This window comes from Myotis nattereri, assembly GCF_964212035.1.
Source record: "Myotis nattereri genome assembly, chromosome: 4".
Classification (NCBI taxonomy): Eukaryota; Metazoa; Chordata; class Mammalia; order Chiroptera; family Vespertilionidae; genus Myotis; species Myotis nattereri.
Genome location: NC_138079.1, coordinates 66,316,174 through 66,328,812, shown reverse-complemented (window position 1 = coordinate 66,328,812; position 12,639 = coordinate 66,316,174). Strand labels below are relative to the sequence as shown.

Genomic DNA, 12,639 nt, shown 5'->3' with positions numbered 1-12,639 from the left:
GGGGCGGTTAAGGGGGGGCGGTGGGGCTTGAGTACCTCTCTGCCACTCAACCCACTTCTCTCCTCGCGAATCCAGGCGTCATCGGGCTGTTGGCCTTGTACCTGATGTTCGGCTATGGAGCCTCTCTCCTCTGCAACCTGATAGGATTCGGCTACCCAGCCTACGTCTCGTAAGTGACCCCCCTGCAGCCATCCTTCTCCCCTTCGGTCCCCTTCCCCCTCCAGGGCTGCCCTAGTTACTGGGTCCCCATTTTCCCTGAGAGCAGCCATAGCACCACAGGGTAGTCACTGACTGCTCAGGGTTACACATTTCAGAGCCTTAACTTGATGCTTGATCTCTTGATGACGAGCCGCAATGTTTATTTCATCAGATTATACTGGCGAGATGTGTACCTTGTGATGGGTGCACACACGGAAAGTGTTACAACAGAGTCCTCTTGCCCTTGCTGGTGGGAGCTCTCCACCTGTGCTGGTTCCTTCTCCCTGATAATCATTTTAATGTGTTTCATCTTATATTCATGTGCATAGACAAAAAGCCCCATCCGTTAGGACTTCCTTGTTTCTGAATTAATGTTAATTCAGAGACTGGGAGAATTTTCTCCTGATTTTAAAAAGGCTTGCCAAAAGAACCGCATGGTTTTACTCATGTGTGGGATGTGAAATAGAAAGCACAAACACAGTCACAGGCATGGGCAACGGTATGGTGGCTACCACCGGGGAAGGGGCGAGGAGGAAGATGAAGATAAAGGGCGTCAGATATCTGATGAGGGGAGGAGACTAGACTTTGGGTGGTGAGCACACAGTGTAGTGTACAGATAATACACCCTGGAATTGTACACTGGAAACTTACAATATAATGTTATGAAACAGTGTTACCCCCAATATATTTAATTTAAAAAAAATAAAAAATAAATAAAAGGGCTTGCCACTTATTTCGGGCAACTGGGAAACACCCTAATACTGGTACAAAAACAAACCTTATGAAATGTATCCTGAATATAGTGCCTTGGTTATATAAATAATTTATGCAATTAAACTAACTTACAAATGAATCTTATCAGATGAAGAGCTGAATTTATTATTTGTTGTTTTTTTTAAAAAAATATATTTTATTGATTTTTTACAGAGAGGAAAGGAGAGAGATAGTTAGAAACATTGATCAGCTGCCTCCTGCACACCCCCCACTGGGGATGTGCCCCCTACCAAGGTACATGCCCTTGACCAGAATCGAACCTTGGATCTTTCAGTCTGCAGGCCGACGCTCTATCCACTGAGCCAAACCGGTCCCGGCAATTTGTTGAGGTTGTTTCTACTTTACAGTGTTTATTTTGAAATATTGTACAATTTCATTCTTCTATGCATTCCACTAGTAACTCTTCCTCACAAAAATGAGTTTTGTTTTACTCTGCAGCTCTTCCCAAGAAAGCTGGTGGGTTTTACTTTCATTGAGTTGGTTTTTACAACTTTCCTCAACTACAGGGACAAAAATAGAGGAAGCTAGGAGGCTAAGGCACAGATAACACATTATTACACCTTTGTGTCTGTCATTGGAAGGGAGGAAACATGTCTTAGAAGTTTTGATTTGAACAATTAAATTGAAATTACGTAAGTAGTAGTTACTATGTTAATCTGGCAGACGTAGTGGCGCTCCAGAAAGTCTAGCTACATATAGGACACTGCTTGCTTATGCATTTGGAGATCGCCAGTCTTCGGCTTGAGAAGAGCTTTACCCTCTCCAGCATTACCCGCTACAGCACCACCTGGGTTTTATGGGAATACCAAAATATTCTGAAGGCAAAGCAGAAAAAACTAGTTTGGCTTTCAGATCAATGAAAGAGGTACAAGAATAGCAATTTTCCATTAACAGTATCTGCTGGCATATGGTGTATATAGCAACTTTGTAGACAGCCCTGATTCAGAATGGCTTGCATATCACTGTGCCTACGATAACAGTCAAAATCATCCAGTTGTACACTCTTTACTTTTTTTCCATTTGTGTAGTCTACTTTTAAAAAGAAAGCTTTTAAAGCATTTTTCAGGTTTGTGCTCTAGATTTTATCACTCACATTTAGAACAAATCGGGTGTGGCCGCTTAGTACTGCCTCACTGTTTGAATTACATTGAGTTAGCAAAGCATCTGGATTTTCATAAATACTGAATAGCATGGGAAAAAATCCAACCCTTCCCCCCACATCAGTGCCATTTGGTACATAATGTTGTGCGAAATGTAACCTCTCTGTTGTCTGATGAGATCATTGCTGGGGCTTTAGAAAGATAAAAGTCTCCGGTAGGTGGGACAGATAAGTAGATCTGTGGGTGTGTGGACGGGGGTGTGACTGAAGGCACGGACAGAATGTGAATGTGCTGCTTCTCTTTGACCTGGACAGGATTAATTCTAACCAGGGCCATTTTTTAAAGTAGTTTTTGTGTTTTGCTAAGAATTCTGTAAAATGGTAGAGATAGTCATATTTCTGAGTAGATCAGGTAAGTGGGTTTTATATATTTTAGAATCATTCACCAAGTATATACATTTTGTTTTCTTTTCTACTTCAGTATTCTGAGGCAAAATGACATTTGCTGTATATCTTTTTTTTTTTTAATATATTTTATTGATTTTTCACAGAGAGGAAGAGAGAGGGATAGAGAGCCAGAAACATCAATGAGAGAGAAACATCGATCAGCTGCCTCCTGCAGACCTCCTACTGGGGATGTGCCCGCAACCAAGGTACATGCCCTTGGCCAGAATCGAACCCGGGACCCTTCAGTCCGCAGGCCGATGCTCTATCCACTGAGCCAAACCGGTCAGGGCTGCCGTATATCTTAATAAGAGTTGGAAAGGTATTAAAAATCAAATAAAGGAAATTTAATGGTGTAAACAAAAATTCAGGAAATAATGAATATTTCTGGATTAGTGTTTATTCGTAGGATGCTTCCTTTTGGAAGACCCAACTCTTTTGCCATCAAGATAAATACAAGATTCTGTGACTATGCGGGAATTGAGTAAAGGCTGGCCTCTGGGTACTTGGGCTTTTCCCTAAAACAGTGGTTCTCAGCCCTGACTGCCCATTAGAATTACCTGAGGAGCCTTAAAAATACTGACGCCTGGTTTCCACGCAGAGATTCTGATGTAATTGGTCTGCGGTGTGGCCTCAGTTCGGGGATTTTTAAAAATCCTCAATCCTTTATAATTTTTAGGATTCTAATGTGCAGTCAGTGTTGAGAATCCCTGTTGAAAAGTGACAGTGGTAACCTGTGCTTGTTACTCTTGAAGATGGGGCGAATGGGGCAGGGGTGGAGGGAATGGCCTGCTGGCCTTGGGAATAGCCCAGAAGTCCACCTGGCCTCTGCTTTGTGAGGGAGGTTCAAGGAGACCTGGAACTACGTGCACAGAATAAAACATATAGCCGCCCCCCCCCCCCCTCCAGTCAGTAAGCATTCAGGCAATCCGTGTTCCATTTGTCTACTCAAGTCTGTTCATTACTTAGCCCATGTGATTGTATCATTGCCAGAAAGAAAGCCCTTGAACGTGGTGGTATTAATAGCATCTAAATCAGTGTTAACTTTATGTGTGGTCTGTGATCACTTTCACTTTAACTGTTCTCCTTGCCTCTTGTCATTTCCCCTGTGCTCCCTAGCCAGATTTATAGTTAAAAATACAAGTTAATCTGTTTAGCAAAAATCAAATGCCAGCCACGAGCCAGACTCTGGAAGCACGTTAGATAGGCCAGGCACTAAGGTGGATTGCTCTCCACCTTCTGTGAACGAACAGACTACCAGGAAAAAGTAATGTAGTGAGAGAGTGATTTTCTTTCCCCAAAGAAAATCAGCAGGGAGCCGTGGCAGAGAATAACAGGAAGGACTCCAGTATTTGTCTGAGATCCTATTTGAGTTAAGACCTGAGGAATGAGAAGGGGCTAGCCAAGCGCAGAGCCAGGCAGAGGCAGCAGCCTGTGCCAGGCCCCTGGGCAGCGGGCGCTCAGTAAGCTGTGTGAGAGGAAAGAGCAGTGAGGGAGGACTGGAGAGGTGCAGGTGCTACCGGCCCGGCCAGCGGCTGGTACAGGAACTGTGGGTTTTATTCCAAGTTGTTGTAGGGGGTTTGCATGTTTTTTGTCAGCCTTGAGTGGGTTTTAAATAGGGTGTGAGATGACTGCTGTGACCTCTAGAAGGAGTTGATGATCCTGCCAAACTATGTCTAGCCCTTCTTTTGTCACCTTTCAGCATTTGCTCCTGCTGTTTCCTCTCATTGGACCATCATGAAGTGTCCACAGGTTGTGCATAATGGTCGGCACTGGGCCTCGTGACTGTAGGGTGCAGAAATGACATTTGGAAAAGCTCATTTGGCTTCCTAGCTTTTCTTATGACTCACTGCCTTGGGAAATCTGTGGGTGGGCTCAGGTGCACCTGGCTCCCGGTCAGGGCGTGGCATGTTGGAGCAGGCACACAGCAGAAGGCTGGCCAGTGCTCCTGGAGGACAACCAGTGCCTTACCAGGTGCTCCCTTCCTCCAGGTGACCTTCGCTTTCTGTGGACATAATTTCAGTCTGTAATCGTCTATGTTTCCAGACTCTTTGGCCACCAGATGTTTCATGAATAGGCAACATGAAATCTAATTCCAGCAGCCTTGTTATCAAGAGCTGTTGACAGAATTACCTTAATCTCCTTATTTCCCTCTATTCCTGATAAGAGAAGGTAGACTACTAGATAATAATAGGAACCTCCATTATTAAGGGAGATTTACTCCCTCCGTTTGCTGAGCTATAATTCACATGAAAAGTTTTTAAAGTGAACAATTCAGTGGTTAGTATATTCATAGAATTTTGAAAGCATCACCACTATCTGATTCCAAAACATTTTCATCTCCCAAAAAGGAAACCCTACACCCATTAGCAGTCACTCCCCTTTTCTCCTACATCCCAGTCCCCAGAAACCACCATTTTACTAACTGTCTCTCTGGATTTGCCTAATTCCAGACATCCTATATAATAAAAGGCTAATATGCAAATCGACCAAACGGTGGGACCACTGGTCGCTATGTTGCGCACTGACCACCAGGGGGCAGACGCTCAATGCAGAAGCTGCCCCCTGGTGGTCAGTGCAGTCCCACGGGGAGCACTGCTCAGCCACAAGCCTTGAGCCGGGCTCACAGTTGGCGAGCGCAGCGGCAGTGACAAGAGCCTCTCGAGCCTCTCCCGCCTCCGCAGCAGCACTAAGGATCTCCTACTGTGGCTTAGGCCTGTGTCAGTCAGACATCCTCCGAGGGCTTCCGGACTGTGAGAGGGCACGAATTTCATGCACCGGGCCTCTATTTTCATATAAAGGGAATCATAACATGGATTTTTGTTTCTGGTGCAGCCCTGCTTTTAATGGCATTGCACAAACAAGAATCTTCCTGAGGGGCCTCTCAGGAGTGTGTGCTGGGCTCCCCCTTCATACGCAAAGTCTGTTACCTGAGACCTGAGGTAACTCCTCAGGGGCTCTCGAATGTGGGTGCCGGTCTTCTCCCTGCTTTTTCTGTTCAAATGGAATGATGAGGGAAAGTCTAATGACTTTATTTTCTACTAGAGGCCTGGTGTACGAAATGCGTGCGGGGGAGGGGGTCCCTCAGCCTGACCTGCACCCTCAAGGGATGTCTGACTGCTGGTTTGCAGGATGTGAGGTGGGGGGCTGGCGGGCACTCACCAATCTCTGCTGCTGGTGACCTCCCTCTTGGAGGCAGATGATCAACACAGGAGCTGTGTTGAGTATCTGCCCTCCTGGTGGTCAGTGCGCATCATAGCGACTGGTTGTTCCACTGTTCATTCTGCTGTTTGGTCAATTTGCATATTAGGGTTTTATTATATAGGATAGGATTTTTATTTTTGCTCTGCAGAGAAGGGAAAGGAGGGCAGTGCTCTTTTTATCCCAACTCAACAACCTTTTTGTTTAAAATTCTAATAAAAGTCCATTAATTTTCTTTTCATTTTATATTTTTCTTAAGGATCAGGCCGCCACCTTCCTGGGTCTATCAGAGTTGGGCCTTAGAGATCAAACATGTAGTTTGACTCCTTCAGTTTCCATATGATCCAGGACAGAGGTGGAATATGTTTCCCAAGGTCTCAGAGGCCAGTTTTGGTCTGGAACCATCAGTGACTACACAGGAATGTGAAAGCTCATTGAGGTTATTTTAGTACCAAGGTTGACAGATTAAATATGTGTAGAGTCCAGTGTTTTGGTGTGTATGTATAATCTAATGATTGCTCATGCTTTTACTGTCTCATGCCCACTTCAGTGATGTGCCACTTTCTCTTCTGTGTGTCCTCACTAGCCCATTTTAATACAGAGTGTAACAGCAATTAGCTCTTTGCATGACTCCTGAACACCTGTGCAGCACTTAATTAAATAGACACTTGTGGATCCCTGTTTAAGTGCTTTACAAATATCGCTCATTTAATTCTCATGACAGCCCTACAATGTAAGTACTGTGATGATTCCCGTTTTACAGGTGAGGAAACAGAAGTAATTTGGTTAAGGTCTAACAACTAGTGGATGGTGAAACTGGTACTTAAATCCAGGAAGTCTGGCTCCAAAGTCCATGTTTTTAACTTTTATGTTATACCATTTTCCAAGTGGCTCTATTTAAAATATATATATATTGATTGATTTCAGAAGGAGAGAGAGAGAAACATCAATGATGAGAGAGAATCACTGATCAGCTGCCTCCTGCACACCCCCTCACTGAGAATGGAGCCCACACCCCGGGCATATACCCTGACCGGAAATCCAACTGTGACCTCTTGGTTTGGAGGTCAACACTCAATGACTGAGCCAAGCTGGCCAGGCACAAGTGGCTCTTGAATGTCCTACAGAAATGTGCCATAGCCTTATGTAGAGATGAAAATTGAACTGTTGATCAGTTTGACACTGCCAATACATTACTTTCATGCAGTGTATTTTTACTCAAATAAGCTACTGCCATCCCAGATCAGATATCTGCACACAGTCATTTGCAGTGTTTTGTGAACATGTGTTAGAATATATTACTAACAAGTTCTTTCTCTTGTCTCTGATGTGCATTGATTTATGACGGTTGCAATTTGCAAAGTTATATGCAAGGACCTGCTCTGTTTTACCAGTGCAAGCCCACCTGAAGACAGTACACCGAATTGGATTTCCTGAGGGAATTCAGTCTTGCCTTTAGTTCTGTGTCAGGAGCCAGCAGATCTCAAGAGGTGATGTTTGGGGATGACCCATGTGAGGTTAGATCAGAAAGGGAAGGTGGGGAGGGGGGACTGGAAAAAACAATAACACACACAAAAAAAAACACTGTCAAAATAACTGCAAGAGTTGTACTAACAAGTAACCACAAGTAAAAGCCACAGCATCATCTTAGCTAATGATGCACTGCAGGTAAGTGAGGAAATCCCGGTTAGAAATGGTTGAAATCTACTTATTTAAGATTTGCTGCCAAAACCGGTTTGGCTCAGTGGATAGAGCGTCGGCCTGCGGACTGAAGGGTCCCGGGTTCGATTCTGGTCGAGGGCATGTACCTGGGTTGCGGGCACGTCCCCAGTGGGAGATGTGCAGGAGGCAGCTGATCGATGTTTCTAACTATCTCTCCCCCTTTCTCTCTGTAAAAAATCAATAAAATATATTTAAAAAAAAAAAAAGAAAAAGAAAAAAAGATTTGCAATGACAGACTCCTGAACAGGTTCATTGCCCAGAGTAGAGTTTGAGCAGGTCACCATGTGACTATATGACTGACAGTTCTGCACCACCTGTCTCACAGAAGCAAGTCATCTGAAGCAGAGCTGGGCTTCCCTCATGGTGCTGGAGGATGTGTGTTTGCAGTCTCCTCATAGACTCACTAGCAAGGGGTGTGTTTGTTGTCTTGTGTTTTTTGAGAACTTACAATTATCTTACGTTTTTTCCCTTTTAACCCACGGGAACTTGGGAGCAGATATATTGTCTTTTTTTGGGCGGGGATGCGGGGAAGCAGGTATATTTTCTACTTAGCTGCTTGTGTTCCTATTACGCTAGCTTTTCTCCCTGCACTGTGTCAGTGCAGAGCAGTGCCTACCCACACTGCTTTCTTGGGTCGTCTGAAGGAAACGCAGATATTCTGGCCAACTGTGCACTTGGATCAAAACTGAAATCTTAAACATTTCAACATTTTACTTTTGTCAGCTTTTTACTGGTCGTGTTTTCACTTAGTATTATTGCTAATATTGCTGACTATTTTAAGATGGAAGAGTGTGGAGAAAATTGAAAAATAAAATATTCTTAAAACAACCTGTGCCAGTTTTTTAGATAATTCTAGCCAGCATTTGGTTAAAAAAAATGTCCCTTTGCCTGTATCATAGGGAAAAGAAAGTTTTGAGGAGCACATAGATGAATGATTTAAATTATTCAGGATCTAGTTTCTGGGCTCTAAGCAGTAGGGAGGGAGACCCCATTCCTGCTCTGGCATGTCCCTTTTGCACTTTAATGGACTCTCTTTCTCTTATGAAAGCCCTGGAGATTTGGTGTGTTTGTCCTTCTGAGTTGCCTTCCACTCCCTCCCCACCTTCCTGTCTTCGAGTTCTTCTCTTTTTCAGGGCTGACTTTGTATGAGGACTCAGTTTTCAACTTAATGCCCTCATACCGTATCTAAAACAATGTCAGTATATACTGGGGTATTTTGAGGCATTTAGTGTCTAGCAGTAACATTGCCAATTAATTTTGAGGAACAATGAATTAGTGTAAGCATTTGTATAAAATTGATAGTGAAATTTACTTTTTTGGAGCACCTGATATATAAGTAGGGCTACATAAACCTGCCCTGACTTCATTCTATCAGTAGCTCACTCTTCTGATTCCTGGGAGCAGAGCTTATCATCTGTCCCTCTCAGTCACACGGCCACTATATATATCCTGCAGCTTCTGAGACAGGCTAGGTGATCTAGTGAGGATCACTTACATGTCAGAGGTAACTCTAGACTGCTCTCTGCATCTCGATATGGCCCTCTTTTGTCTGGGGAAGGTCAGTTTAGGTTGTTTTGAATAGGTAGGGTGCTTGAGTTGAAGGTAAGCTTTATGATACCACACTTGACAAAGATAATATCTTTTTTTATAATACGTATTTTTTTATTGATTTCAGAGAGAAAGGGAGAGGGAGAGAAACATCAGTGATGGGAGACAATCATCCATTGGCTGCTTCCTGCATGCCCCCCACTCAGGGGACTGAGCCCGCAGCCTGGTCATGTGCCCTGACCCAAAATCGAACTTTGACCTTCTGGTGCATAGGTCGATGCTCAACCAGTGAGCCACACCAACTGGGCAATATATTCTCTTCAATTTCTTAAAATATATTTTTATTGATTTCAGAGAGGAAGGGTGAGGGAGATGGAGAGGGAGATAGAAACATCAATGATGAGAATCATTGATCGGCTGCCTCCTGCGCACATCCCCTTCTCCCCCCACTGGGGATCAAGTCTGCAACCTAGGCATGTGCCCTTGGCCAGAATTGAACCTGGGACCCTTCAGTCTTCGGGCCAATGCTCTATCCACTGAGCCAAATACGCCAGGGCTATTATCTTCCATTTTATTGACAAAGAGTTGTGCCAGTAGGATTTGCATCTACTATTATATTGCTATTTGCATCTACTATTATATTGCTTCAAGCATTAATCCTTTTTAACCAACTATGAAATTGTTCAGTGCATTCAGTTTTGAGTTATAAAATATTAGCTTGGAGAAGTCTTGGAGATCCAGCTGCAGGTGTTGTAGCCAACTTTAACAGATTTGGAAATCAGGACCACAGACTGAAGTTACTTCACTCCGGTCACAGGACTGTTGAGGCAAAACCAAGTGTTGGTAATAGAGAGGCCTGACCCCCCTGGCTGCTCACTGTCGACACTCCCACAGTTTATATTGTGACTGAATCTTCCATTTTGTATTAAAAACAAAATGGTGGACAGATGATAAATAATGTTGTAGTAATTCAACCAAAATGTTTGACCAGTGATTCACTCTCCATTAGAGATGTTTTATAGACTCATCTTAAAATGTATTTGTCTGTGGATTTAGCTTACTGCATATCATGACTTTCATTAAGTTGGTTATTTTATACTATAGGAGAACATGATATTAAAGAGTAGGGGAGCCTGGTATGTTTTTTCATTGTTCCCGTATAGCCAACATAGAAGACAGTTCCTATGTATTTCAGAAGCACATTTGCCAGTAGCTATCTCCTACCTTTTTGGGGGGTTGGGAGGAGGGTTAGGCATGATATGAACAGTACACAAGCAACTTGGTTGTATTGTATATTCTGTTTTCTTTCACTTGTCTCTTGCTTGTTGATCCTCTCTCTTGCTTTGCAACACACGCACTCAGCAGTGAAAAGCAAGGTAACTCTGAGCTCCCATGGTTTCTGACCTTGTTTTCCACGAAGAAAAAAAATTGATTGGCATAGTGTTTATGTCTTAAAACGTTATGCTTTTCCTTCCAGTTTGATGCACTGTATGTGTCAAATAAGATTTGCAATAGCAGATTCCTAAACAGAGGTAAAGGGAGGTAGGAAAACCATTAGTTCAGATTCAAGCATCAAAGGATCTACCTTGAGCCCTGACTGGTTTGGCTTAGTGGATAAAGCATCAGCCTGTGAACTCAAGGGTCCCAGGTTCGATTCCGGTCAGGGGCATGTACCTTGGTTGTGAGCACATCCCCAGTGGGGGGTGTGCAGGAGGCAGCTGATCGATGTTTCTAACTCTCTATTCCCTCTCCCTTCCTCTCTGTAAAAAATCAATAAAATATGTTTAAAAAAATAAAAGGATCTACCTTAAACTCTGGACTATTTGTTATTAAACCACAAGCAATTTCCTTTCTGTTCAAAAGCACATCTCAAAGCTTTTTTTTATTGGTATAGGTTTTTACTAACTGCACTATTTATTTTATTATATACTAGAGTCCCAGTGCATGCATGCACTGGTAGGATCCCCAGTGGATGCCGGCTGCCAACTGGGGCCTCCCTCCCTTCCCCCGGCCGGCCCCAACCCCTGGTCAAACTCCCAGACAACTTCTGGTCGAGGGGACAGTTTGCGTACTATGCTTTTATTATATAGGGTTATATCATTTGTAATATAGGACATAAAATGAAACTGGTAAAACTTCTCAGTGAACTTTTCAGATTTGCCATCCATCTTATACTTACCCTTCGTTGCATATGTATGTGTGTATAATACATAGATATTAATAGTTATGCCGTATATACTCCATTCTAATGTAGGAAATTGACATTTTTCAATTTAATGACATGAATGAAAGTATGGAAAACCCAATAACTAGAGATAACCTTTGGGTCTGAAAGAGTTAAAACAGTGTCAAAAATGCTTAATTTATAACTTCATTGAAATATGAAAATATAACATCCATCCCAATGATACAACTTAACTAAAGTTGTCATGGGTGAAAGAAGAAAATATCAATAATTGAAACTATAACAGGAATATCTCGAAAACATAGAAAATGTGTTTTTTCCCTCATAACTGCTTTTCTATTTGTAGTTTTAGTTTCTTAATGATATAACAGTAGAATATTTATAATACAAATATTAGCTAAAAGTTGGGTAGTATATAATTTTTTGTATTTGTTAATTGCTTAAACTTCTGAATGTTATTACATGTTAACAAACACAGACTTTGTGTTTACTGCTATCCTTTGGCCGCACCTGGTTCTTGCCCTTGCTTTTAGAAAGCAGCAGCAAGCCCTAACCGGTTTGGCTCAGTGGATAGAGCGTCAGCCTGCGGACTCAAGGGTCCCAGGTTCTAGTCTGGTCAAGGGCATGTACCTTGGTTGCGGGCATATCCCCAGTAGGGAGTGTACAGGAGGCAGCTGATCGATGTTTTTCTCTCATCGATGTTTCTAACTCTCTATCCCTTTCCCTTCCTCTCTGTAAAAAAAAGAAAAATAGAAAGAAAGCAGCAGCAAAGGTGGGAACAATAGAAGGGCCAGTGAGGGTGGAGGCAGCTGCACCAGTCACAGGGCTGAGTGCTCTGGATGTGGGCTGGCCAGTGGGTAATGGACATACAGTTCCAGTTCAATACCAATGTAAAGAATTTGCTTTCCGCCCAACTGTTGCCACCATCAATGACACGAGTTGTGTGCAGCCTATCAAGCTAGCCCGGGTCACCAAGGTGCTGGGCAGGACCGGTTCCCAGGGACAGTGCATGCAGGTCCACGTGGAGTTCATGGACGACACGAGCCGCTCCATCATCCGCAACGTGAAAGGCCCTGTGCGCGAGGGTGACGTGCTCACTCTGCTGGAGTCGGAGCGAGAGGCTCGGAGGCTGCACTGAACTGGTGCCTGGGTCCTGGCTGTCTGGGTGAACCACATAGCCCATGGGGAAGATGCTCCACTGTTAATAAAGTGTTTATGTAAATTCGGGGGAAAGAGAAAAAAAAAAGAATTTTGGACAGCCACCTTTGCAGCATGTGCCTGAGAAACATTTTCAGCAGTGTCAAATTTGTTCCCATTGACCTGCCAATAGGATTTTTGAAATTTTAGCTCTTTACTTTCTGTAGCATTTGGGATTTGGAGAGTGAGGCATAATTAAAATCCACGGGTAATTTCTCTAATCTCCTTTTAGCCTATTAACAATGGTATTAATCCTTTATCAGCTCTGCTT

At 43.3% G+C, this 12,639-nt stretch overlaps 2 protein-coding genes across 2 annotated transcripts in view; both read left to right on the top strand.

Annotated features, from left to right (window-relative positions):
* Positions 1-12,639, top strand: part of REEP5 (receptor accessory protein 5) — a 36,625-nt gene that overhangs the window by 1,325 nt on the left and 22,661 nt on the right. Inside the window, exon 2 of the mRNA XM_081090198.1 lies at positions 76-169. Within this exon, the coding sequence (XP_080946324.1) occupies positions 76-169 (94 nt within the window). The remainder of the gene's footprint in view (positions 1-75; positions 170-12,639) is intronic.
* On the top strand, positions 8,973-12,387 carry LOC308518068 (small ribosomal subunit protein eS28-like; the record flags this gene model as incomplete). Its single annotated transcript, XM_081089658.1, has 3 exons — positions 8,973-8,996; positions 10,464-10,518; positions 12,068-12,387. 3 exons carry the CDS (start codon positions 8,973-8,975, stop codon positions 12,307-12,309), a joined length of 321 nt encoding a protein of 106 aa, XP_080945784.1. The 3' UTR covers positions 12,310-12,387.